The 27119-nt window shown below is 47.9% G+C and overlaps 2 protein-coding genes across 2 annotated transcripts in view; both read left to right on the top strand.

Moving 5' to 3' along the window:
* The first annotated feature begins 708 nt into the window (after positions 1-708).
* Positions 709-25504, top strand: C4H2orf80 (chromosome 4 C2orf80 homolog). The gene is made up of 11 exons (XM_046659619.1): positions 709-1351; positions 3864-3992; positions 5724-5805; positions 7543-7625; positions 8884-8971; positions 9321-9392; positions 17566-17653; positions 17871-18028; positions 18346-18389; positions 19876-19992; positions 25013-25504. Exons 2-10 carry the CDS (start codon positions 3952-3954, stop codon positions 19895-19897), a joined length of 678 nt encoding a protein of 225 aa, XP_046515575.1. The 5' UTR covers positions 709-1351; positions 3864-3951; the 3' UTR covers positions 19898-19992; positions 25013-25504.
* LOC124238716 (gamma-crystallin C-like) overlaps positions 20680-27119 on the top strand; it is a 7677-nt gene continuing 1237 nt past the window's right edge. The window contains exons 1-2 of the mRNA XM_046659872.1: positions 20680-20852; positions 25747-25906. Of these exons, the coding sequence (XP_046515828.1) occupies positions 20680-20852; positions 25747-25906 (333 nt within the window). The remainder of the gene's footprint in view (positions 20853-25746; positions 25907-27119) is intronic.

The raw sequence follows: 27119 nt of genomic DNA, 5'->3' as shown, positions 1-27119 counted from the left end.
TGAGTGGGAGCAGCTGCAGCAGCCTCTGCTGGGGTGTGGGAGGGAGGAGGGTGGGCGTCAGAGGTCAAAGAGTCTAGCCAGGTCAAGGTTAAAGTCCTCCAAGGCTTGCCCTTGGGCAAGGAGCATCTCTTGAGCAGGAAGTTGTGAAAACGTGTAGAGGAGGCGTCACCAACATGGAGTCAGGACACTGAAAACGACTCTTAGTTTATTCTGATATTTTATTTATGATTAAAAATAAACTGTAAACAGCCACACTAGGGGAAAGACTGAACTGTCTTTCCAATCTCTCTATAGGAAACAATATTACAAAATCTTTGTCGTACTAAGATGTAATCAAAGAGTATATAAGAAAAAAATAATTTTAGGGTGTGTCAATCAGTTAATTAAAAGATAATATTAATACTGTGGGTTTTTTCTACATTTTTAATGTACGTGGTATTCGTTAGCTCTAAAATTTGTAGCTTGTGGTGATTAACAATTCTAAATATTCAATTATGTGTTCTTTTTCTTAAATTGTATGAAGTTCGAGTTGTATAGACTTCAGGTTCAGCAGCCTGGGACCTGCTGGCACCATAGGATTTGGTGTGGTGGGAACAACGAGCTCCAGGAGTCCCAGCCCAGCTCCACTGGCCCCCAGAGAGCACCTGAGGAGCTGGAGCGGCTGCTGGGGAGGAGCAGAGTGAAGACTCAGTGGTTTGCGCCCGGACGCCGGGCCCAGACAGGCAGGGAGGACCAGCCCGCCTCTGCCCGGGGTGTAGGGAGTCCCTCCCAGGCCACACTCAGGGGCTCAGGTCTTCTTCCAGGAGCGATGGGAGCCAGCAGCAAGCTCTGAGCAAGGCGGGGGTCCTTAGATGGGGAGGCAACGTGCCAGCTAGAGAGAAATGGGGGTGGTTCTTCGGGATCATCTGAGAAACACGGCTGCGCATCTGTGTCCTTGAGGAGCATCACCCCGAGCCTGTGAGGAGCCAGGGCCACTGGCCTCCCCCGCAGCCCTCACGCAGTCAGTCAACTCCTGGGTCTGCGGCCAAGCGCTGCAAAAACCCTGGGGGAGATGAGTTTCCTGCCTCCTCTCAGCTTCCAATCAATCATTCAGAGGGGAACCAGAGCCTGCCAGGTAAAGAGATACGTGAACTCCAGGCAGGATCACCGCCCCATCCCACAGAGATAACTTTTCCCTTCAGGCCGGGGGCAGGGTGTTTTAAAAACAAATTATTCTCATTCAGTCACTGTTTCCTAGCAACCAAAGAAAGCATCTGTTTCCTGATGTCTGTGGGCACCAGCCCAATGAGCGATGCTCCAGCCACCTCCAGAAGCAGAGAGAAGACAAAGGCACTGGACTCGGTCTTGGTCGGTGAGAGATCCTGAATGGGGAATCTGTGAAGAGCTGGCGCCGAACAGAACAGCTGAGGGGCCCATGGCAGGGATGCAGGGCACAGAGGGGCCGCAGGGAACATGCAGATAGTCTCGGGGCGTGGTGTTTCTATAGAATGTGGTCTGTGACCGCTGCGGGCTGGTTTCCACGAAACTGCTATCGCCTGAGACGGCTGACATCTTTCCAGCAGCCCTTTCACGTGTATTTCCAGCCAGAGTCTTGTTTTCACTAAAGCTCCATAAACAGAAAAGAGTGACTGGCTGAATTCAGCTCTAAACGGAATAGGGCCTCTGCAGTGGCCCTCTCAGCCGGGCACAGCTCCTCAGTGCGCGAGTCCCTGAACGCTGCAGACGGGAGGGGCTCTGATCGTTCAGTGCTTGCTGCACAGAGGAGGAAACAGCAACACAGAGAGGCACACTCAGTTGTCCAAGATGGCACAGCTAGTTGGCAGCCTCACAGGGTCTCTGACCTCCAGCCAAGTGGATTGGGGTGGGAGACGCCCATATTTTAGAGTTAAGCCTTTGCACGTCATGCTGCATTGAATGGCAGGGGAGGGAGGGTGGCTCTGAGAGGAAGCATCGTGGCAACCAAGAGACGAAACTTTATCACTCCTAAGTCTGAAATTCAAAGAATCACAAAACAAGAATGGGTTAAAACAAACGCTAATTCTTTTGCTTTTTAAAAAGGCAGGAAGCTAAGAGAGCCCCTTACTCCCCAGTCAAGGAATTGAAGAAGGACAAATGTTTTTCCAACTTACTGAATTAGCAGAATGATAGCACATGTCAACCTTTATGGAGCTGTAGAAAGTCAGGGCAGAAAGTGTTGTGGTGAAGTTAACCAGCTTGTCACGTCTCAGACGACACCTGAGGCTGGGGCCATGAAGGGCCAAGAGACTTGGCGACAGCCACTCCAGTCAGCGATGGAGTGGACACTGCACCCGGCATCCGGCCTCCTGGGGTCCGGAGCTTTGCCTTCTCTGGGCCACAAAGCCACCCCTCTGGCTTGCAGCGTCCTCTCCCACTGCTGTCTTGCAGAGAGCAGTATCACTGTCTTTGCAGTCAGTCCTGTGGGACGGACGCTCCTGCTCTCTCCCCCTCACCTTCCCCAGCTCCCCTCCAAGGCTAAAGCAGAGGGAGCAGCAGCAAGAATGGTCCAAAATAATTAAACTGGTCTGGTGAAGAATTCGTTTTAAGTCGGTGGCATCCTGTTGCCTCTGCTTGTTGTTGGAGAGCTGAACCAAATGAAGTTTAACGTTTATACGGTACAATTAAAAAAAGTTTGTAAAGTTTTTTTCCCAAGCATTTTTAGAGTAGTGATTCAAAAACATATGCATAATTTCAAAAGTACAGAAGGTAACATAATGAACATCCATGGAACTATCACCTCAGAGTCAACGTTAATGTCTTTCTTGTATGTGTGTATTGGTCACGGTTCTCCAGAGAAACAGAGCCGACAGGATGTGTGTACACGTAGAGAGATTTAGTTTCAGGAACTGCCTCCTGTGACTGTGGTGGCTTGGCCAGTCCAAAACCCGAGGAGGTGGGCTGGACTCAGGGAAGAGCTGCAGTAGGGGTCCAAAGGCCGTCTGCTGGCAGATCCCTTCTTGCTCAGGAGAGGTCAGTCTTTGTTCTTTTAAGCCCTTCAACTAACTGGATGAGGCCCACCCAAATAATGGCTGGTAATCTGCTTTGCTCAAAATCCACTGATTCAAATGTGACTCTCAATCCAAAAAGCACCTTCACAGAAACATCCAGAATAATGTTTGACCAAATATCTGGGCACATTGGTCCAGCCAAGTCAACACATAAAATTAGCCATCATAATTTGCTTTAAATCTTTTCTAAGAAATAAAAACATCTCAGATATAGTTGATATCCCATTCATACCTCTCCCTGGGCACTTCATTCATAGTGATGATTTTTTTCATAAACTCCTTTTTGAGACTTCAGACTCCTTTTGACCCCATCACCTGAATTCCAATTTCTGGCTCCATGTGGGGGTGGGAATGGAAGACATGGCCTCACATTGGCCGTCAGCACAGGTTTTTTCGAGGGCCTCCTGGCCTTAGGAAGCTGTATGTGTGTTCTGTGGAGAGCTCCATCCCGGGCCATTGCCCCAGGCTGGATTCACTGGGAGTCGGTGTGTTGAAGGTGCACAGAACTCAAACATAGTCAGATCACAAACCATCCAAGTTTGGATGGTTCTGCCCACATAGTCTCACCCACTGTTACTTGAGCCATGCCTGCTTCACTTGCTAGTTTCTCACAAGGATAAGGAAGTGGTGAATGTGGAAACACTTGCAGGGAGTAAGAGGCATCGGATCTGCTCAAGTCCTGTGCCCTGGCCTCCAGACAGCTCTCTGACCTGGAAGCTGCTGGGGAAGAGGCTTGAGCCCCACACGCTCTCGGATCCCTTCCAGGGCCAGGACTCCATGACTGGTATTTGGAGTGATAGCATCCCTGACTCAGTTCTCTCTGATTCGCTGCTGTAGCTTCTGGCTCAGAGAGGCTGGGTCTCACGGAAGGAAATCAGGGGCAGTGTAAGCCACAGACACCTGCTAGCCGGGTAAACCTTTCGTCATGGAAAGAAGGCTCCTGAAGAAGGAGATGAAAAAGCTCCTGTAAGTATGACTGAGAACGACTGTTGCTTGTTACACGCGACATTTGGTGGGTTTCTTGTCATAGCTGGTGTGGATATCGGCAGGGGTAAAAATCCAAGGGAGAATCTACTGCACTGGCTGAAAAAGCCAGATGATGTCGCCTGTCTGCGGCCCGCGGCCCCCACCTGGTGCCCAGGGGCGCTGAATCTCCTGGGAGGATGCTTCTGCCAGCAGCTCGGGGTCTGAGTGCCCCGCTCTAGAGCCTGAGAGCGGACCAACCCTCCCCCCACCCCTGTCAGCCTGTGCTGGGTGGGGTGGATCCAAGAGGGCCCTGCTGGTGAAGACCCAGGGCCGATTCCTGGAACAAGTGCCCAGGGCCCAGCGTAGCGTTCAAGTGGCAGCCTCAGCCTCTTTTATCGTCAGTTTTATCAACTAAGCAATTCACCTCCTTTTTCTTGCCATCTGGACTTTTTTTTTTAAAACCAACAAAGAAACCATTAAGTTTTCCCATGGAAAAATTTTTCTCCTGCAGTAGCTTTTCTTTAACTTGATACTTTGTTAAGAGACTGGTGACAATCATAGACCATAGTAAAAGGGAAAAATGGTCACGTTCTATTTCACATGTATTATGGGCTCAACACCCATAACACCATTTTCAGCCAAGGCCTTACCACGGTCTCCATCCAAAGCCCTTTGTGTGCCTACTGAGATAATCATCTTCTAACTAGTCCTAAAGAAATGCTAGAATAAACTATGTATGAATGCACATGTTCACACATGTGTGTTTGGAGGCCAACACAATAAAGAAGACTTCATAATCAGGAATGCCAATTCCTCCACACACAACTGGAATTTCAAGACTGATTCAAAAGTGCTTTTATATCCAAAGGATAAGTTTAGGCTACTTCAAATAAAGTAACTTGGAATTACAAAGTAAAAATTCGAGAATTTTTTTCATCAATTTAAGCTTAATAATTCAGAAGAAGAGATTTCAGGAGCCAGAAACAAACTTATCCCCCCAGAGTGACATGCTCAAAGCATGTGGTAGAGACCTTGACAGCAGAACTGGCCTGACGTAAACTGTGCGATTTTGGAGACCGACCTCAGAGACCCCAGAGCGCTTTTTCCTGCATCTAGCCCCTCTTCCTGCCTCTCCCAAGACGGTGCCCTGCCAGTCTCCTCCCAGGGCCCGTATTCTGTCCTCCCTTGTTCAGTGTCACTGTCAGGAAGGGATCTGAAGAGGATGCACTCAAGTGGAGTCACTGAGATGTTTTCATGCGCAGCTCCTCCTAAGGGTATCTGCATTCTAATGGGGGCAGCCCTGGCAAAAGAATCCATGTGTACAGAATGTCACATGTCTGGAATCCATCAACTCTGGACGTTGGGCCTGAGTCTAACACGGCAGCAGGGGACCCTTACTGTAAACAGTGGGTCTCAATGCTTTCCGTTTTGTAAAACCTTTCCTGCATTTGGGGATTTATCATACTCCCTGCTTTCCTATAAATTCTGTTCTATGTGACTTTAATTTTCAGATAAACGAGATTTATTAATCACAGTTAGACATTTTACACCTGCAGCGTTGCAGAATTGCGTTTAAATCAAAATGCAGTATTAACTCATCTGCCAGAGCCATCCAAGCAGGACTTGTCTAGCGTTTCGGGGGGCAGGGGCGGCTGGGAAGGATGCTCCTGTGTTCTGAGCTCCTGCATCGTTCCCAATGGAATGGTTCAATCCTGCTCTCTTGCTTTCAAGGGGAGATTATGTTGGCATCAGACTTCAGGAAAATGAATTTGACCCAAAAGGAAGAAGGCAGCCCACCTTGCTAGATGACATGGTAAAGGAAGGCTTGTGAGTCACACTGTGTTATGTGTGTGTCGAGGGGACGGAACGAGGATGCGTGTGTCTCGTGAACAAGGCCAATCTTCACACCCCAGACATCCCCTTACTCATCTTCTCATCCCACGACTGTCCATGTGGTCTTTTCAACTCATTAAACTGAGGGCAAAAGAATGAGAAAAGGAAAGTCATGAGACTTCTATTTGCTATTAGAAACGATTAAAATGCAAGATGAGTGCCAGGTTAAATGTTACATACAGGATGTTAAAATGTTTCTGACAATATTAGCTATCATGTAGTTCTCAAATATATGTATATTTTTCTATTTGCATTAAGGGAGAAAATCAAAGAATTGAATAATCCTAAAATTCTTTGTGTTATTATTCATGTTGAAAGACAGATTCATGTTACATAATGAAAGTTCACTTCACATAAATTAAGGAGGAAGTTGTGTAAAGATCTAATCCAGAAGAAATTAGTAAACCTCGGCTTTTTTATGCTCACCCAGTTTCTATTCTTGCACATTTAATAAGGAAGAAAGGTACCCCCCCGCCCCACCCTGTCTGACTTCCTCGCAGCTGAAGAAGCAGAGAAACCTTGTGCTCTCAGTACTTCTCTGCACACATTAAGTGGAGAGTTCCATCCATCAGATAAGTGCTTCCCAGACTTTAATGAGGTCTCATCACAAGGCCCTTCTGATTGGGGGTCTGTGGTGGGGCTGGGAACTGCCGTTTCCAACAGCACACGGGTGAGGCCCGCGGGGCTGGTCCAGGCGTCAAACTCTGGATGAGGTTTCACAGCTGATCACAGTCCATTTTCTTTCTTCCTTCCTTTTTTTGGGGTTCTCTTTTCAGTTTGATTCTGTCCCTGGAAGAAATAATTACATTGTTTAGAGACTGTCTGAATTAGATAGAACCTTAGAAGCCTCTGAAAACACGAAAACAAAACCAACCTTCCCTTTCTGGGGTCGGTGGGGAGGAGGGAAGGGCTGTTTGACAGACAGATGGTGAACATGATGAGAAATGACCAGGAGAAGGGACTGTGGGGTGGGGGAGGGGGGTGGACAATGGGCTCGGTCCTCACTCCTTCCCCGCGTCTGAGACGCAGCAGGTCTCTGAGTCAGGCCCGCCTCCCGCCCTCTGCTCACGCTGGCCCCACCTGGACGTCCCCCTCCACCTGCAGACCTCCTCCTCCTCAGGCCCAGCTCCACTGGGGTCTCTCCTCTGAAGCCCCCTGGGACCCCCCATTCCCCAGGTGGATGACCACTTCCCCGTGCCCCAGGGATGAATTTCTGACGTTCTGCTGGCAGAATTAGAAATTGTTCTCTGTGTCCCTCTTCCTCTACCTTCATCTTTTCCTATTTTAAAATTTAAGGAATCTGAGGCTCAGAGAACATCGGTTGCTCACCCAAGGACACACCACGAGTCGTTGGCTAAACCTAGATTTGAACCCAGATTCCCTGATCCAGTTTAGCATCCTTTCCAGGAACGTATCCTTTCTTTTCCTGTCCACACAAGTCAAAGAATCTGCTCTAGGGGGAGGTAAATTCAGCCCCTGAAGATCCCTAATTATTTCCGTCTGAGCGTCAGGTTACTGGACAGAGCTGCTGATCCTCACCACGTGGACAAGACAAAACTGTAGAATGGGCTTAGCAGCAACATGGTCCCTGGGTCCAGGGGGCCCTGGGCCAGCATGTAGGCTGATGTGCAGTGTCCCCCTGTGCTCCCTGTTCCAGGCTCACTATGACCTGGCCGTCAGTGCTACGCTGCAATGGCTGGATCACTCAGAAGACCTAACTTGGCTGGAACGGGAGGAAGTGTAAGTTGAAATCGTTTTCTGGTTTTTTTTAATGTGTGACTATCAGTGATGACAGAGGACGTCCTGTCTGGCGTCTTCCACCGTGAGGCACTCTGATTTGAAAACATTGCCAGGCAAGTGTCCGTCTCCAACTAGAAATCTGAAGAAACACCTCAGTTGTCAGCCCAGGAAGTCACAGAGGTGTTCACATGTTTTGCATCTCTGCCGACTGGTTTCTGTCAGATGAAGCTCTTTCTTGCGGGCACGTTGTGCCTTAGCGACACGACTGCTCTCTTGTGTACGTGCTGAGGTTTGAAACGGTCCGTTCTGTGGGTAAAGGCTGCAGTCTTTCCCCAAGGACTGTCGGCCGCGATTTCTAAGCATTTAACTAGATGTCCCTGAGCTGAGCTGTTTGAATCAGAGTCGTGTCCTTCCCCTGATGACTGGCCTTTCTCCCTGTGAGCTGGACAGACGCACTCAGTTGGTAAGAACATGAAACCAGCGAGGCCAGGCCCAAGGAGCTTCTTCCAGAGGCGGCTCATTTCTTCTGCTCCAGGCCTTAGCTCACACATTGGGTCCACAGTGGCTGTATCAGTCAGGGTTTAGTTGTAATCAGCAGCAAATCCAGTCTGAACACATGTAAGCAAAAAAAAAAAGGGAGGGGGTTTATTGCCTCTGTATCTGAAGAGCACATGGGCAGGTCTGCGTCAGGCATGGCTTAATCCAAACCCCAGACCGTGTCACTGGGACATACCTCCTGACTCTTTCCTTTGGGTGGACGTTATTCTTAGCTTCAGCCCTCTTCACCATGGCATTCGGTCCAGGGCAGAATCGGGGCTCAGTGGCTCTGCTGGCCCTGACGCGTCTGGGGAGGAGTGGGGATGGGGGCGTGACGAGCTTAGTCCCCAGCGTGTTTTCCCCCCTTGGAATGTCGAAGTGCTGCTGGGGTCCCCGGGAGCACACAAGCTCACAATGGGAAACACAGTCCCCCAAGCAAACCGCCACAGAAGGGTAAGGACATGCACAGAACCGTAATTGTCCACCGTGGGGCCCGTCTGCCAGTGTCCGATCGCTGTGAGAACATGGACAGGTGAGGGCAAATATATTGCCATGCTGGAAGATTCAAATTCAGAGTGTGAGCTGCGCTGAGGGCAGACTGGTCACATCCATCTTTCGAATTAATACACAGCACACGGCCACCGGATTATTGTCACAACCGTAGCAGGCATCTAAAGAACAAGCATAACCCCTATTCTTATTTACTCATCCTCCCCCTTAGGAAAATGCCATTTCGTGGCAGACCCATATATGCAAACCGCAGGGAACGAGAAGCAATGATTTTATCGTCTTACGCTGGACTCTTAATGGTAAGGAAAGAACACTGTGTGCATATACGGAGAGTCTATATCTACTGTGTGCATTTTGATATTAATGTGTATTTATTTTATTTTTCAACCAAATGTTTCTGTTTAGGATTTACTAATATTAAATGTTTCATTTTTATAAGATATAATAAAAAGATATATATTGTATTTAAGGGGCAAAAAAACCCAGAATGAAACACATAAATAACTAGTATTTGGATACGCTGATTTATCCATTTATTTAGAATTTATTTATTTAGTGCCCAGGCACCATCCTAGATGTGCTGGACAGTTTTGTTCTGTAGTAAAAGAGAAGCCACGATCTGACAAGACATTTTTTGCTGTTTAACAGAACAGAATCCCAATTGAGGAAGTCTTTACAATTTATAGGGCTGGTTCTTCTGCCAATTCTGGTGCCACCAAGGTAAGGGCAACCTGAGACTATCAATGTAAGGGATTTTTAGAGAGACTTTCTCTCTTTTATAAATTTATAATGTACTTTCAGGCATGAAATAACAGTTTTATATCAAACGTACAAAACCAGGTGTAGCCACGTCTCCCTTGGATGACAATGTCTGTAAAGTGCTTTCCTTGCGTGGAGGACGGTATCAGCAGGACGACTGTGTCCAGTGACAGGCCAGGCAGAGGCAGCAGGAGGGCACCAGCCTGGAGACCCGCTTCGGCCTGTCTCCGATTAAGTTTCTCACTCACTCTTGTGACGTGGTCCTCCTTGTCTGAGGTACCGTAACTTCCAGGCATGAGGACCAGGGTTACGAGGCTCGTCCTCCTGATAATTACTTGGTTAGCTGCGTCACATCTCCCCTCCCCTGAGACGACCATGAGGCTCCCACAGTGGGAGCGGCAACGATCGGGCCTGAGACCTGGGTCTGAGTTCTGACCCACGACCGTGGGACCCTGGGCCCCCTCCTTTGGGCTTCCACAGACTGATCTAAAAGCCATGGAGTGTTCTGGATGGTCTTTACAGCCAGCTCAGGTTTGCTCTCTATGCGTGTACGAGCTCGCAGTAAACCTTCAATCCAGCTGCTGTTTCGAGGTGGTGCCTTTACCTTGAGCCACCTCTAGAGAGGGGGAGGGAGGGCAGGGGGAGGGCAGGGGCGGCAGGGAGGGACAGGGAGAGCCCATCCCTCGCCCCAGGCCTTCTGCTCACTGCTGCTCTCAGTGACCCACCTGGATCTGGAAGAGAGGCAGGGCAGGGGGGCGACGGCCACAGGGACACCTGCCTCTGTGGTTCCTCCACCTGCAGACGCAAACAGTGGGTCACAGAGAGGCAAGAGCTTACCAGACCCAGCCCAGGAGTCAAGTATTTACCACATGTTGTAACTTTGGAACCAACCATCCTTTCATCTGAACCCACATGTGACCTGGTCATGGTCCTGAGACTCAGTCTCCCTCCGTCACTCTGGCTTCAGTTCTGTTCATTCATTCATTTGTTCATTCATTCATTCAGTGTAGTGGGGGTGCAGGGGATATGATGGTGAGCAAGCCAGACAAGATTGCTTTTCTCATGGGTCTTATATTGGGGCAGAATTTCCACCTTGGCTGAGACAGAAGCCCCCCAGGCCTGATACTGTTCAGAGACAAAGCTACCTTGAGTTTTAAAGAACGCCCAGCTCTTTGAGTCTCTTGGAGAGCTTAGCAAACCATCCCGGTCATTCCTGCTTGTTTTTTCTGCAGGCTGCTCTCTCCTCCCGTTTCCCCAACGCCCCCAACATATTTATTTACCTGAGCCCAAGCCCCTCTCTTCAGTAACTGTGTTCTCCTCACCTTCTTGAGCCTGGGCGAGTCTAGGGGCCAGCTGGTGTCCACTCACGTGGCCAAAGGGAAAATCTGGAGAACCATGTCCTAGAGGACGGCGCTGTGAGGCCCTGCAGGCCCACCCGGGGCAACAGTCACTACGGTGTGCAAGACGGTGTCTGGTGTCTGTGCAGCTTGGCTGAGCCAGGTCCACTCACAGGGACCAGAACGGGAAGCCACGCGGAGCAGAGGAGCCAGCCGTCTCTACCTTCCATCCGGTCATTTGCTTCTTCATGAAAGAGCATTTGCCACACTTTCTCCGTTCGGTCACACACAGTCCCGTCATCACAGGCAGTGACCACGAATAGAAGGCCCACATGTGGCCAGCTCTGAGGGGAGTGGATCACATCTGTGTGGAGGGGACTTTCCTTCGGAGGCTGTGCTTGTCTATTGGTACAGGATACGTGTGCCGGCACATTTATTGTTTCCGGCAGGAAAGACGGCATGAGGATTCGAAAGCCAGGCTGCCGGGGTTTGGCTCCCAGCTCCACCAGCCACAAGAAGAGTGATCCTGAGCAAGTCTTCTGTGGTCAGCCTTGATTTCTTTGTAAAAACAGGGTCAAGAAGATGGGGTTGACATGGGAAATGGAGTAAGTTGGTCTCAGTTAAGCCCTCAGTGCTTGGCACACAGTAACCTCAAAACGACACTGTAGTTGCTATAGTTGAGTTTCTGGCCCTTGGGGTCTGGGTTGGGCATCTGACCTCCTCCGTGTTCCTGTAAGTCAGGCTTCTCCACATTTCAGACCAGATAATCCTTCGTGGTGTGTGGAGGTGGGGTCGGGCCGTCCTGTGCACTGTGGGACGTTCAGCAGCATCCTGGCCTCAGCCCACTAATGTCAGTAGCTTCCTCCTAGTTGTGACAACCAAAAATATCTCTCGTCTTTACCAGATGTCCCCTAAGAGGCAAGTCACAGCTGGTCGAGAGCCACTGCTCTAAACATTCAAAAATTAAATTGCTCATCAAGCATGTGTGTGTGTTATTAATACAGCGTAAACTCTGCTTTACACAGCCAGTGACCACAAAGGGTGTGATGTGACCTGAGCTACAGATATAAGAACCTCTGCTCCCGTGAGCCTCACAGGCCCCCCTGCCTGACGACCGCCAGCCCAGGGCTTCCTCGAGTGGCCACACGTCAGCTCCACACAGCGACCTTCTCCACGTTGAGAATAAGGAATGAGCAGGACCCCTCAATGCAAATGCAGCATTTCAAAAATTAAATTGTAAGAGCTACTTTACAACAGTCTTTTGGGATTTAACATAATTTTAAAAAATAGCTTTAACTAGAAGGAAATGAGAGTGTTCCAGAAAATAGTTAATAGCAAAGGTGCTTCTTTAATTGCTGCACGTATCTGAATGACCTTTGACTCCTGCAGATGCAATGTCTCCTAGGCAACGGCTGAACTTGCCCTGCGGAAGCCTGTTGCCCTGTTGAATTCTAACCAGATCATGGAGAATTTCCCAACCCTGGAGTGAAGCTCGTGGCTGTCTTCGGGACTGTTTGCTGCCACCTGGTGACAGAAAGCATCCCAGGCCCAGGATGGTGCACCAGTCTCAGCCTCAGCCTCTACTCCCCATAGCGAGCTGGGCTTTGCTGATAGGAGCCGTTTCTCTGCCGAGGACCTAGGACTCAGAAAAAACTCAACTAAGGGCCTCAAACAAGTGAGGGTTACTTAGAATTAGCTTCAGATAAATATTAAATGTCCTGCTGAATTTTAAGCTGAAGAAAAAGGAGCGTAAATCTTCCTTCAACAAATAAAGCAAGTGATAAAAATATTCTTTTGCTCCATCTGATGGAGAAAGAGGGAAAAAGGAAAGGGAGGCAGAAAGGGGAAACGTTTGTGCAGAGAGAGGAGAAAGCCCAGCGGAGGTGGTGGAGGACTTCGGAACATCCGCTCCCCTTCTCTCTTCTGACGCGACACCCTGGTGTCCCCTCGGCCAGCACATGACTCTCCACACTCACCTCCACTGCCCCACACATGCTCTTCAGAGGCAAACAGACTGGTGTCCAGTCCCAGTGCTGTCACTTGCCAGCTGTGTGGCCTTGGGTAAGTTATTTAACTTCTCTGATTCCCCATTTTCCTGCACATGAACAGGCATGATCACACTTGCCCGATCACACCAGGTGTCCCGAGCACTAACCGAGACCATGCATGTCAGCGGCAGGATGCTGGCACATGGGGAGCTTCGAAATTAGCATTATTATTTCCAAACCCTCCCCCTCAGGGTGGCCAACCTCCTTCCTCCTGTCTGCGGGAGCCCACTGATAGCAGCCTGACCTCTCAGCTAGGGCTCTCACCTCTGCAGGCCCAGACTCCGGGCACCTACTCCAACACTCCGCCACGAACCTTCTCTTCTTAGAGGATGACTCGCCTGAATCGTACAGATATGAGGAAGTGTTTTCATGATAAAGGGAGGGACATACATTTAAACAAACTTCAGCATTGACAGATCTTCATGATGAGAGATTAAAATACATGCTTTCAGGGGCCGGGGCATGGCCCAGTGGTTAAAGTTCCCTGCCCTCCGCTTTGGAGGCCCAGGTTCGAGGGTGTGGACCTACTCCACTCATCAGCCATGCTGTGGCAGCGTCCCACATAGAAAGTGGAGGAAGACTGGCACAGATGTCAGCTCAGGGCTGATCTTCCTCAAGAGAAAAAAGAGGATGATTGGCAATGCATGTTAGCTCAGGGTGAATCTTCCTCACACACACAAAAAAACCAGGCTTTCAATCTCAGTTATGCTCAAAGGAATACTTAGAGTATATGTTTAAAGTATAGAGACCAAGCCACAGCAAATCCGCCGCGTGCGTGCTGTGGTTCAGCTCTGTGCGTCCTTTCACCGGTTTCCACAATCTTGAATTACGTGTCCATCATACTTTTTTATTTCTTGATAGTTTTACTGCATATGCATCTCTAATCACTATATTGTTTAGTTTTGCATGTTCTTTGCATTTCATATAAATGAAATAAAAGCAGGATATACAAATGAAGTGACAGGAATGAAATGAAGCAAATGCGTTACCGCGCGGCCTTCCGTTTTCACTCAGCGTCTCGCCGCAGAAATTCGTCCGCGGGGTCGCACGTCCCCAGGGTTTACTCGGCTATAGGAACACACCCCGATTTGTCTGCACTCTTCTGCAGACTGTGCTTGTCCCTTTGTGTGTCTCGACGACAATGAGAGTCTCTGCGCGGCGTGTGCTGGGAGCGAAATGCTGTGTCACCTTGCGTTCGCGTCTTCCACTCTCTGGAAGTCCTTTTCCCAAAGGATCGTCCCCTTTACAGCCCTCCCTGCGCTGGGGGTCATCTGGTTGCTACCAACGCTGGGTGTTTCCGGGCTTTTTAGTTGGTCCATCTGTTGGGGGGGGGGGGGGGGTCTTCATTCGCATCCCGATTACCAATGAGCAACTCCTCACGTGGCTCTTCTCTTGTAAAGTGCCTGTTAAAATCTATCCATTTTTCTGTTGGGTCGTTTGTCTTTTTTATTTATACAGAGCCTCAATTTTTAAAAAAACTGTGATAGGATATAATCAGTCAAGTCTTAGATTTTCCAGTACACTTCTCATTTGAAATTTGCCCTTTATCTTCAGAAACTTTAAAATGTTTACAAAATATGATTTTGCAACATTCCAACCATATTTGTAAAACTTCTTGGACAGATACAAACTTTCCAGACCACATGACCACGTGGTCAGCTTTTACTGTGGAAAATATGATTGTCACAGCATATGTTCAATTGCTTTGACATTGATCTTTGATCAGAAATTCCCCACCCTCCATCTCAGCGATATCAAAATGGTGTTTTAATAAGTGACTGCTCTGGGTTGAAGGGCAGATAAAGATTACTGTCTGTGCTCTTCAGCCCTTAACGATGGAGCCCTGTGCACATTCCTACGTGCTGTTCCACATTCCCCTCTCCTCCTCCTCACCCTTCCAGTTACAGGAAAGTTTTGTTGAATGTGCTTTGGACATAATTTGGCACTCAATAAGTACTTGAATTGAGAAATAACAATCATAGTAATACTTTTACATTGACACAATAAAGATAAAGATTTAAAGTAGTTTTAAAGTAAAAAAAAAGAGCATATGATTAACTCTAGGTTTAGGATTTAAATTTCATCCAACTTTTTAAATAATTTTTTCACATAAGCCACACAGGAAGCTATATTAACTGCTTGCATGAGTCATCAGATTATCAGGACTCATAGCATATTTGAGCTGGAGTCACTTTAAAATCATCGAGTTCCGAGTTCCGTCTTCCCCAGCAGATGGGGAAACTAGTATGAAAAACATCCGTCTGGGATCTTGTAAGGCAGGCATATGAGCTGTTCTCCTCCCCTTGTCCCTGGATCCATCACCCTGGAGGGCTGCTGTCACGGCCATCATTGCCCCAACCTGACACGAAGCCTTCTTCAGTTACCGTCTGTGTTCCAGGGTCCTGTTTCTGAGTAGATTATGTGCTTCTTGAGGTTAGAGACCATCGCTTCCGCTTGTGTTTAATTCTTTACAACACTGGATATGAAGTAAACTCGCAATAAATATTTCTGCCATTTGAATAAAAGGCTGAGGTCAAATTTGGAATAGCCCCATAAGCTATTCTGTCAATAAAGAGAACACACCTCATTTATTATTTAATCCATCTTTTCTGTATGATAGAGCAGAAAACCCATAGGAATCTTGAAAAACAGATTTACTTCTCATATAAAAGGAGTCTGGAGTGGGCAGACCAGGGCTGGTACATGGTTCCACAGTTGTCAGGAACACAGGCATCTCCCAGGTATCTGCTCAGTCCTTCCTGTTGCAAATTGCAAAGTAATATACAAATACAGTCCTTTTCTTTAAAAAAAAAAAAACAGGAAAAAAACCTATATATAAACCACACGATTCTCCTAGAGCTCAAATTCAGATTGTGGAAATACAGATTTTTACCTACTTTGAAAGGATACCAATTATGTGGGAACTTGATCATTAAGAGATTCAGGTAATAAAGATAGAGAGAAGGAATTTTCTGCTGAGCTGGAAATGTAACAGAGGGTATGCATTCTGTCGTCCTTGTCTTGGTGTCGCCTCAGTTAAACATCATACAAGGTGCCCTATTGATGAAATGGGGCATTTGCTGAAAGACACACGTGAAGAGAGTTGTATAAGCTTCTTTTGCTCCTTAAAAATACGAGTTCTGTAAATATAAAGCCTGAAGCTGTATCAGTAAGAGAGTAGGAAGGTGCTGATCTTGCAGAGGGTGTTAGCGGTCTCTGGCCTCCTGCTCTGATTGATTCTTTGTCAGCAGTCCACTCAGCCTTTCTCTGGAAGGCGAGGCGGAGGAAATGGCGGCCAGGATCCGCCGTGGGTAACTGTGCGCAGCAGGAGCTGAGTCAGGGAGAGAAATGATGAGGATGGCGATAGAGATAAATAACAATTACTATTATTATCATTATTTTTAAAGTTAACGTGCTGTACTCTGGGCCAAGAACCGTTCTGAGCTCTTTACAAGTGCTGACTCTCTGATCCCACCACGCGCGGGGGGCGGTCACCGCTATGTTCGTCTCACGAGGAAAGGGGCCGGGGGACGCCAGGTGACAGGCCCGAGGTCACGACTTGTGGATGGTGCAGCCTGCATTCAGGTACAGCCTGGCTGACTCTGACGTCCGTGCTGTTAGCCACCATTGCAGTTACTCAACTAGTCCATGACGCCTGAGGGCCTACTGTGTGCTGGGCCCTCTCTGGGGCTCTGGAGATGACAGGCTGAATTGGCCGCCTGGCCCCGGCTGCCGCACCCCAGTCCACTCTCCCCACGCGGCCGGGCTGAGCTGCTTTCAACCTAAATCAGACCGTGTCAGCCGCTGCTTGGAAGCCTTCCAAAGGCGCCCCGCACCCTGGAGTGGGCGTCGGTCAAGCGCGGCGCGCTCCGCCCAGGACCACCGGGCGCGCAGGTGTCTGTCGGCGCCTCCGCCCGCCCTGCCCGCCCTCGTGCGCCTCCCGTCCTCGCCCCGCCCGGCCGCGCGGCCCCTTCCTCTCCTGGGAGGGCCTCCGGCTCCCTCGGCCGGACAGGCCTCTCCAGCTCCGCCACGCTCGCCCCCCTGCCAGCCTCGGCGGGAGCGCTGCAAAGAGCAGAGCCCTCCTCGGGCTGCCTCCACGCCGCGGCTGCCCAGCGGCTGCCCCGCGCAGCGCCGAGCTTAGCTTATTAAACCTGGCACAGCCAGGCTCACGCTGCTGCTCTAACAGTCTGTAGTTCGTGTCTCCTCACTCAGCCCCAGAAAGGCAGGAACCCTTCCTGTTCACTAAACCCGGCCCCCGGAACAGGGCCTGGCCCATGGGAGGTGCTCACTGAAACCTGTGGAGTGACTGAGTGAGCGCAGGCGCAGGTCCGGCCTCGCGGTGCCGCGGACAGCGGGTTATTACCAACTGTGACACGCGGGGGTGTCCACGTGACAGCATCCTTTCAGTCCCAGACGAGCCAGTCAGCAGTTCCGCCTCGGGCGCGGCGGGTGCCGGCATGGGAGAGGGGAGGGGGGACATGGAGCAAGTTTCTCCGCAAAGGTGACTTTTGAGCTCCCTCTAAAGGAAGAGCGGGGCCTGTAGGAGGAGGGGAGGAAAGGGTGCTGCCGGCACGGGGAAGCGCGAAGAGCATGGGCGCGTGGCGGGGCATCCCCGGCGCAGCGGCCGCGCCTTGGCCGGGTGAGCGATGGCGGGATGTCCAGGGGCCGCGCGGGGGCCGGCCCCGTGCCGACCAAGCGCGTCCCCAGCAGGCGCGGGCGGCCCCACCGGCAGGTCTGCTTCCCTTGCAGGGTCCGGGAGCGCCGCCGGTGCCCCGCTCCTTGCACCCCTTCGCCATGCTGACGGCGCCCCAGGCCGCGGAACACGCCCGCAAGCAGGGTGAGCCCTCGCCTCCGCGCGGAGAGGTCCCAGCGGACCCGGGAGGGCGCCCGCAGAGCAGGGTCACGGGGTCTCTGAGCTGAAAAGAGTGAGGCACATTTCTGACTCGATTTCCCTCCGTGTCACTTCTCAGACCCTTTGGTGACGGGAGCAAAGAACTCTAGAAGGGAAGGCCCTCAAACTGTGGGTAGACTCATTAAAAAAGCCTTTTACACAGATAGACAGATGCGGCCACTACCTGTGCCTGCAGGGGTCAAGCCGAGAAGGGGAGCAGCGAGTTCAAACGCCGCCGCCAGCAGCTCTGCCAGGGAAGCAGGCATCGCGGCGCGGAAACCGTCGAAGAACGCATCTGTGGACACACGGCCAAAGAACAAAGTAGGTCTAAAAACACGAATCGGACCAAAAGGGTACCAGATATTTGGGGAGTTCTTCATATCGTGTGGTTAAAAGTCTGCCCTTTGGAGTTAAACGCTCTGCGTGTGACTCCAAAGCCCACTAGTCACCAGCTGTGTGACTTCAGCTGTGTAACCTCTCTGTGCCTTAGTTTCCTCCTCCGCAAACTGGAAAGAGTGATGGTACCTGCCTCTCAAGGTTGTTGGGATGATTGACTGAGGCTGTGCGTGTTAAGAGGGTATACAGTGCTTGGCACAGAGTAAGCCCTAAATAAACATTAACTATTATTATCTTTTTAGCATTTGAGAAATACTCTCCGCCAGTTAATCAGCTCTGGATTCGAGTAAGTGTGTCGAGGAGAAGATTTGTGTTGCTGTCTGTGTCCAATGTTCCTGTTCTCGGTCGGTTCTCACTAGTGAGAGATGCTTTGATCTCTGCGGCTTCTGCCCTGTCTGATTCCTGTAGCAGAATTCAGAGAACGGTCAGACCGGCCGCAAAGAACCGACGGGAGGAGGGCGTTCTGCTTTTCCAGCTCTGGGTTCTCAGTTGTAACGTGCAAAGTGAAAAGTCGAAAAGTCGGAGAGGCCAAGCTGGTCCGAGAGGGGAGAAAATCAGAAAGTGGTGCAGGCAGGGTGTCTGGGATGATGTAGGTTTTGCTGAGTGAGAAATTCTGGGTCAGCAGGAGGGTTGAAAGTTTCAAAGGAAAGAGGGGATTTTGAAAGTTGATGCACCAGCTTATGAACTGGGTTTGCTTCAGGAAAACACAGGTGAGATTGAAATTCTCTTTTTATTTGGTTTGGTTGCTGTGCTGTGTATTTTAAAAATGTGGATCTCTGAGTAGACTGGGCCTTCTTCAGGTTTCTGAGGCAAACTGCTGACTGATGGGAAAGGTGGCCTTAATGTAGCCAATGCTTTAGGAGCGGCCTGAATTCTTTGGTGGCCTCAGGTTTTACTAAGCGTTTCCCCGGTGACAGAACAATCACACTGTTCAGAAATGCTCACATCTCTGAGTTTCTTTCAAAGGCATTTGCTGTAAGGAAATTTGAAGGTATAGCTTTTCTAGAACCATATCTTTGTCACTGAAGAACTTTTTGAAGTAAAATGATGTTCTTTTTAAAACTTGAGTTTGGGGATAACAAGCTTTAGAAAGTAAAACAAGGCAGCAGAAAATCAAAGAACAGTAACAACTCCAGAAATAACACACACACACTGATAATCTAGGCTGTAAAGTGCACGAAAGAACAGGGGTCCTAGACCCCAGAGGCTCAGCCACGCACCTCGGGTACTGAAGATCTGGCTCCCGAGACGACTCATCGGTATGTTACTTTGAAATTGTACTTTCATCCCAGGTGTGTTTTCCTTTGCAACCCTCGCAGCTCATTGGCTTCTGGATGGAAGCAGATCCTGTTTCATTGTTTCCCGCACGTGTGGGAAGTGCTTTGCCGGCAGTAGATATTCAGCACTTACTGTTGGTTAGAGACTTGGCAGTGAGCGAATGCTCCTTGGGCGAGTCCTCTCAACCGCTGTGTCCTGTCTACGTGGTCCAGAGGCTCGTTTCTAGGGACCAGCCATTTCTGCAGGCTAATGGATGCTTGTCAGACCAGGAGAGTCGCAACAGACGCCCATTTCTCAGTAGGGCCAATCCTGAGATGAAACCGTCCATAAGGGCCCCTTCTTGATAATCAAACAGCATAAAACACATTTGAGGGATTTCTTCATGCTTTCTTATTTGTATTCTTCAGGCATCTTTTCCAACTCCTGGATAATGTACTTTTTAAATTAGTTTAAAAATTATAATAGTAATACGTGCTTATGTTAAAAATTTTAAGCAATAGGAAAAACATGAAGTGAAACGTAAGAGCCTTCCTCTTCACCACACTCCTTCCTGCTGCTCAGAAACAACCACCGGCACCGCTTCGTGTGATGCTCAAATACTCGCTACACATGTACGTATCAATATACAGATACACATGCCTGATTGATTTGTTAGAAATAACAAAGAAATAAATGTTTATTAAATGTATGAGAAACATGCTTTCACAGATTATTGTTTGAAAACGTTTTTCATTTTATATATTTGAACTTCTTAGTCTTTCCCTTTATGGCTTATGGATATGATATCATGTCTTTTAGCTGATGAACAATTTTTTTTTTAAAGATTGGCACCTGGGCTAACAGCTGTTGCCAATCTTCTTTTTTTTCTAAAGATTGGCACCTGGGCTAACAACTGTTGCCAATCTTTTATTTTTCCTGCTTTATCTCCCCCAACCCCCCCCTGTACACAGTTGTATATATCTTAGTTGCACATCCTTCTAGTTGTGGGATGTGGGACGCCGCCTCAACGTAGTCTGATGAGTGGTGCCATGTCCGTGCCCAGGATCCAAACCCTGGGCTGCCGCAGCGGAGCGCACAAACTTAACCACTCGGCCATGGAGCCGGCCCCAATTTTTTTAACCTTGAGATAAAACAATGCCTTATTCAGAATTTTCTATTTATTTCCAGCCACTGAATTTCTTCATAAAGAAAAAGAAATTATTTTTTAAAATACAGGTATTCTTGGAAACAGTTTTAAAGATTTCTTTTATACTGTGTGGGTATTAGCAGCTCATTTTTCAGTCGAAATAGTAGGAGCTATGCGGTACCCTAGGAACGTGTCAGCATGGGGCACGTCACCAGGAGTTGAGCTGGGAATGGACGGGCCACGCCAGGAGCTCCAGGGCAGAGACAACAAGAGTAAGAGGGGCTCTGCAGTCGCAGGCCGGCTGGAGTCGCGGTTCCCCGTTCCATCACCTGGGCAGGTTGTCAAGTGAGTCCTGTCTGCTCACTTGCTCATCTGTAAAGAGATCTGACAGGACCCACCTCAGAAGGCTGTGCTGGGACTGAATGAGCTGCCTGTGTGAGGGGCTCAGAGAAGGGCCAGGACCACAGCCCGCGGTGGGTAAGTGCTCCCGTTATCCCCACGCCCGAGGGGCCAGAGCAGGACACAGAGAGAGGGGCAATGGGAAGGATTCCAGTTTCCGGTTCCACACATAAGGAGCTTAGAGACCACCACTCCGTCCTAATGAATGAAAAGCCCGAACAGACTGGGGCCGGCCCAGTGGCACAGTGGTTAAGTTCGCACACTCCACTTCGGTGGCCTTGGGTTCGCCAGTTCCAATCCCAGGTGCAGACTATGCACCGTTTAACCAGCCATGCTGTGGTGGCATTCCACATATAAAGTAGAGGAAGATGGGCATGGATGTTAGCTCAAGGCCAATCTTCCTCAGCAAAAAGAGCAGAATTGGTGGCGGGTGTTAATCTTCCTAAGAAAAAAAGAAAAGCTGAACAGACTGAAAAATTCACAATCTTATTGGATCTGTAAGGCAGGGAGGACACAGGCAAACCCCTGCCCCCAAGGTTGGAGAAGACAGGGTGATGGTTCACGGAGCAGAGACTCCTGAGCACTGGTGGGACCCTGGGCCTGTCACTGCGATTGCTGAGGCTTGGTCGGGGCAACTCTGAGAGCTGTAGACTCCAAGGGACCCAGTCACGGGGCCACAACACTGTCAGCCTTACCTCCAGGAGCTCCCTAGGTTCCCACGGTAAATACTGGAGGAAAACCCCACCTGCTTCCAGCAGGGGAAGAAAAGGAACCATTGGCAACAGCCAGAGCGCCTGTTTTTACGAGGCTGCCCCCAGGGGAAACTAGTTAACAGAGACTAACCTGCTGGGGTCTTGTCAGAACCTGACTGACCTAGAGGAAGAGAAACACTCAACTCCAGCCCCTCTAGTCATCTGTCCCACCTAAGGGAGAGAAAAAAACTGAGAAACTCTGTGGAGTTCACAGTCAGAGGCGCAGGCTCACCAAAGACTGAGACCTACGCGCAGGACCTCCCCACACCCCACACCACATCATTAAAGGCCTATTCACAGCAGTTCCTTACACTCAGCATGCCACTCCAGCTATCAAGAAAAAACTACAAGGCATACTTAAAGGCAAAAAACACAATCTGAAGGGACAGAGCAAGCGTCAGAACCAGACATGGCAGGGATGTTGGAATTATCAGACCAGGTACTTAAAACAACTGTGATTAATATGCTACGGGCTCTAATGGATAAAGTAGGCAGCATGCAAGAACAGATGGGACCTGTAAGGAGAGACCTGGAAATCCTAAGAAAGAACAAAAACAAATGCTAGAGCTCAAGAACGCTGTACAGAAATGAAGAATGCCTTTGATGGGCTGATTAGCAGACTGGACATAGCTGAGGAAAGACTCTCTGAGCTCAAGGATAGATCAATAGAATCCTCAAAAACCAAAAAGCAAAGAGAACAAAGACTGAAAAAAAAAAAACAACAGAATATCCATGGACTGTGGGACAACTACGAAAGTTGTAGTGTACCTGTAATGTGAACATCAGGAGAAGAGAGAGAGAAAGGAACAGAAGAAATATTTGAAACAATGACTGAGAATTTCCCTCAGATTAGTGTCAGACACCAAATCACAGGTCCAGGAAGCTCAAAGAACACTAAACAGAAAAAATACCCCCATACTACACCTCAACATATCATTTTCAAACTACAGAAAATCAAAGATAAAGAAAAAATCCTGAAGGAAGCCAGAGGGAAAGATGCCTTATCCACAGAGGAACGGAGACAAGAATCACATCCGACTTCTCCTCGGAAACCACACAGGCAAGGAGAGAGTGCAGTGAAATATTTAGTGTTGAGAAAAAAAAAAAAAACACCAACTAGAACTCTGTACCGTGTGAAATTATCCTTCAAAAGAGAAGAAGAAATAAAGACTTTCTCAGGCAAACAAAAATTGAATGAATTTGTTGCCAGTAGACCTGTCTTGCAAGAAATGTTAAAAGAAGTTCTTTAGAGAGAAGGAAAATGATAAAGGCCAGGTACTCGGATCTGCTCAGAGAGGAAGAGCATCAGAGGAGGAAAAAGTGAAGGCAAAATGAACACTTTTATTCTTTTTGTTTGTACTTGATCTAACAGATAGTAGTTTGTTCAAAATAATAGCCAATGTATTCAGTTTGGTATATCTGATGTATAGATATATTTGCTCATGTATGCTTGCATATAAGTGAAATGAGTGACAGCAGGGATACATGGATGGGGGAAGGAATTGGGATTATTTGGTTATTATAAGGTACTCACACTACCTATGAAGGGGAGTGGTGGTATTTGAAGGTGGGTTTGGATTAGTTGTAAATGTATAGTGCAAACTCTAGGGCAACTACCTAAAAAAAATTAAGAAGAGAAATAATTGATATGATAAGAAAGGAAGGAAAATAGAATCATATAAAATGTTCAGTTAAAACCATAAAAGGCAGAAAAAGAGTGGAAGACAGGAACAAGAACAAGGGAAACGAATAGAAAACAGGAGCAAATGTGTTCAATATTAATCCACCTGCATCAGAAATCACTCTGAGGATCAGTGGCCCCAATGCACAATCAGAAGGCAGAACTCAGTAGCCACACGTGCCTAGTGCCTACTGTATCTGAATGGCACAGACCATCACTGTGCACGGTTCTACTGGACAGCACTGGTCTATATCTTGCTAGGGATGCATTTGTCAAACTCATAGGATGGTGAAAGCTTGTGCATTTCATTTGTAAAATTTGCATTTAAATATATTGAACTCACTGAAGGCCACTTAGGCCGACGTGCAGCTTACTTTGAAATGCATGAGGAAAGAGATAGACTGATGGATGGGCAGAGGGATGAAGAGAGGCACTCACGTACGCTGAAGCAAACCCAGCACACCGTTCAGCACAGAATCCAGGCATTGGGCGTATGTATGTTTATTGTACGCTTCTTTCAGCTTTTCTGTATGAAAACTTTCAGAATAAAATTATGAGGAAAAGAGAGATAAATGGTCTGAGTGGATCAAAAGAACACAAACTGATTATATGCTGTCTACCAGAAACCACCTTTAAATGTAAAGACACAGGTAGATTAAAAGTACATGTAGGGAGAAAAATAAATCATGCAAGGACTGTCAGAAGAAATAAAAAGGAGCTATGTTAATTTCAGACAGAGCTGACTTCAAAGCAAGGAAAGCGATCAGGAATAAAGAAGAGCATCACATAATGTTAACAGGTCAATTCTCCAAGAACACACAGCAGTCCTTAACATGCGTGCCCCAACAACAGAGCGTCAAACTACGGGGGGCTAGAACTGCAGAGAGAAAGGGATGACTCCACTCTGCTAGCTGGAGACTTCAGCACCCTCTATCAGAAGTGGAGAGAGGGCCATTTAAGTTTAAATTCAAAGCAGTGTAGAAGAAATTCGAAATAATATGCCACAAACACACAGTTGCTAAGGGGCAAAGAAATTATTTGCTTTGGTAGGTTAGTCAAAAAAAGTATTACTTTTATTAGTTACTTTTCATTTGAAAATAATTTCGAGCTTAGAGGAAAGCTGCACAAATAGTACATAGAGCCCTCAAATACGTTTTACTCAGATTCATCAATGGGTAACATTTTGCTCCATCAGCTTTACGCTTTCACTCTCTGTCTCTCTGTATGTAGATAAATAATTTTCTCTGAAGTTACATCTGCCATATCGCTTTACCCGTATATACTTCAGTGTGTATTTCCCAATAGTCGTTCTCTTAAATAACCACAGCATAGTTATCAACGTAAGAAGATCTGACATTGATACTTTTATTTAATCTACTGTCTATATACCAGTTTGTCAATTGACCCAATAATGTCCTTTTTTAAACATTTTTTATTTCTGTACAGGATCCAGTGTGGGGTCATATACTGTATGTAGTTGAGAAATATAACTCAATTTCCAAATGTCTCAGAACAATTCCGTGGAAATTTCTTTGTACCTACATTTATTTTAACCCATCTTTGTCAGTAACTTAGTATCTGATATTTGATCTTACCCTATAGATAGAAAGCTAATGTCTGTGTCCGTGTTAAATTGATGGGCTTGATACCAAAATCATCTTTTTATTCTGCAGGTCACTTAGAAACTTGTAATTGCACTGTGGGAGTTCGTAACAGAATCTCTGGGAGAGGAACAGACACATCACCTTAAAGCTGCGACTCTCGCCGGCACCTTCTCCTTTACGGTCATCTTTCGATGCAAAGTGCATGGAAGTGCTATTCTGGGTATCAAGTTTTCTTCTCTCAGAATCACATCATATGGCTATATTGTGGGGGGGGGGGAGTGTGTATTTTATGCTGCTTCATGTGTGATTGGAAGACTGTGGTTGGAGAGTTCCCAGGATATATAGTATTTCCATGTCGGAGCAGGCTGGTCTTGTAGCACATTTTACAAATACTTAGCACTGGATACTGCAGAGCGGTGAGGTAGGAGGCAGTTTTCCAAAGTTCCAGTCCAAAATAAAATTCATCTGTCATTGATTGCCTTTACTGTGTTCTCATATGGAAACATTTAAAATCGTTTCAATAAAGCATTAAAAGAAAAACGGGTGCAGGCTTTCTTTCAATAGAATATAATGACTATGAGGGGAAAAAGTTCTAATCTTTCAGCACCTTTCCAAAATGCTGATTAGGCACACAGTGTAGCTTGCAACTACGGGTAGAAACAATTTGACCAAATGGATGTGAGGACAGATTACACTTTTCTTAAGGTTCTGATGCCCATCTTCCTGCAGAACAGTTTTCTTCAACATATGCAGAAACAGCTGAGTGGTGTGTTGACTTGCTGAGACGGAGGTGTGTTCTGAAGTGGCGTGGTGGTGGGACACCAGCGCAGGCTCTCCACGCTGGTTCTCCCATGGCTGTATCTGAGGTTTGCAGCAGACCTGCCGCATCGGGAGGAGATGGAGGAGGCGCCCATGGTCCCTGGACACCGCCTCGCTTCCCAGGACTCCCCCGTTTTCTTCTGTGTAGCTCTGCCAGCTGCGAGGGGATGTTTTTTTCTCTCTTGCTGTGTCTCCTTTGACATCTGCACATCTGCTGCCCGAGGACCTTCCCAGAAGGCCTGGTGGGACATGTAGCTGTGTGTGGTTGGATGTCCTTTGAGAGCCCCTCCCTGGGTCGGGACCACGAAGATTTGATGTCATCTTTCTATACACACACACACACACACACACACGGATGCCAAAAGATGAGTTGAGGATGGAGTCATCCTCGACTCACGTATCTGAGGAGTCCTTCAAACCAATGGCTTGGTAGCAGTGAGAAATCTCTCCAGGTCGTCATCTGGGTTCTCTGAAATGGTGACGCTCCAGGAGCGATGCAGGCAGATCATGATGTCAGCTCTGAACACCAAACAAGCCTGGGAGACGGTGGTGGGAGGGCGGGGCTGGGGTGGATCCTGTGTTCCTGCTCTGGGACCGTCCCATAGAGTCTCGAGACCTCTTTATTTTTAGCCCAACGAGAAGTGTTTAACCTCAAGACAAAATATACCTATTTCCAAAATTTGCTGCTTTTCACCAGCAACTCAAAGTCATATATTTACAAATTGATTTTATTTTTTGCATCCCATGAAAGTAATATATATTTATAATAGGAAGTTGAAACAATCAAAAACCACAAAAGGAGAAATAAAAAACATAAAACTAGGACCTATAATCTTGCCATTCATTGATAACCATGGCTGACCTTTTGATGTATACATACACACTCTAATCCTTTTTCTCCTACATAAACACGTGCAAAATATTTTTTATCAAAACTATATAATGCTGATGAGATAATTTAGGATGTAATTTTCTTCCAATTGGAGAATTTTTTGTTTCCCTTAGCACTTCAAGTCCTTCTGAAACTCGTAGAATCATCACAGGTCGCCCCAGATGGAACCACCAACCTCACCTCTGCAGTCTCCACAGGCAAACATTACAAAATGCTGGGCGTGGATGTGTTTCCAGCGAGCCGCGCGGGGTGAGAAGTGCGCCCTTTGTCTCCAAGGTCATAACGACTCTGCTGACTTCAATTCCTCTCACCACAGCTAGTGAGCACAGCTCGAAAATGCCAGAAAGGAGAGCCCCCTGCCCCGTGATCCCAAATGAAAAAAACAGAGAATGTAGAAATCCCTCATGCGCTACCCCCAGGCCCCTTTTGTGCTGTTCTTGCCAACGCAGCAGCCGTCCTGCTACA

The sequence above is a fragment of the Equus quagga genome, chromosome 4, assembly GCF_021613505.1.
Source record: "Equus quagga isolate Etosha38 chromosome 4, UCLA_HA_Equagga_1.0, whole genome shotgun sequence".
NCBI lineage: Eukaryota > Metazoa > Chordata > Mammalia > Perissodactyla > Equidae > Equus > Equus quagga.
This window is presented reverse-complemented; position numbering and strand designations above follow the sequence as displayed.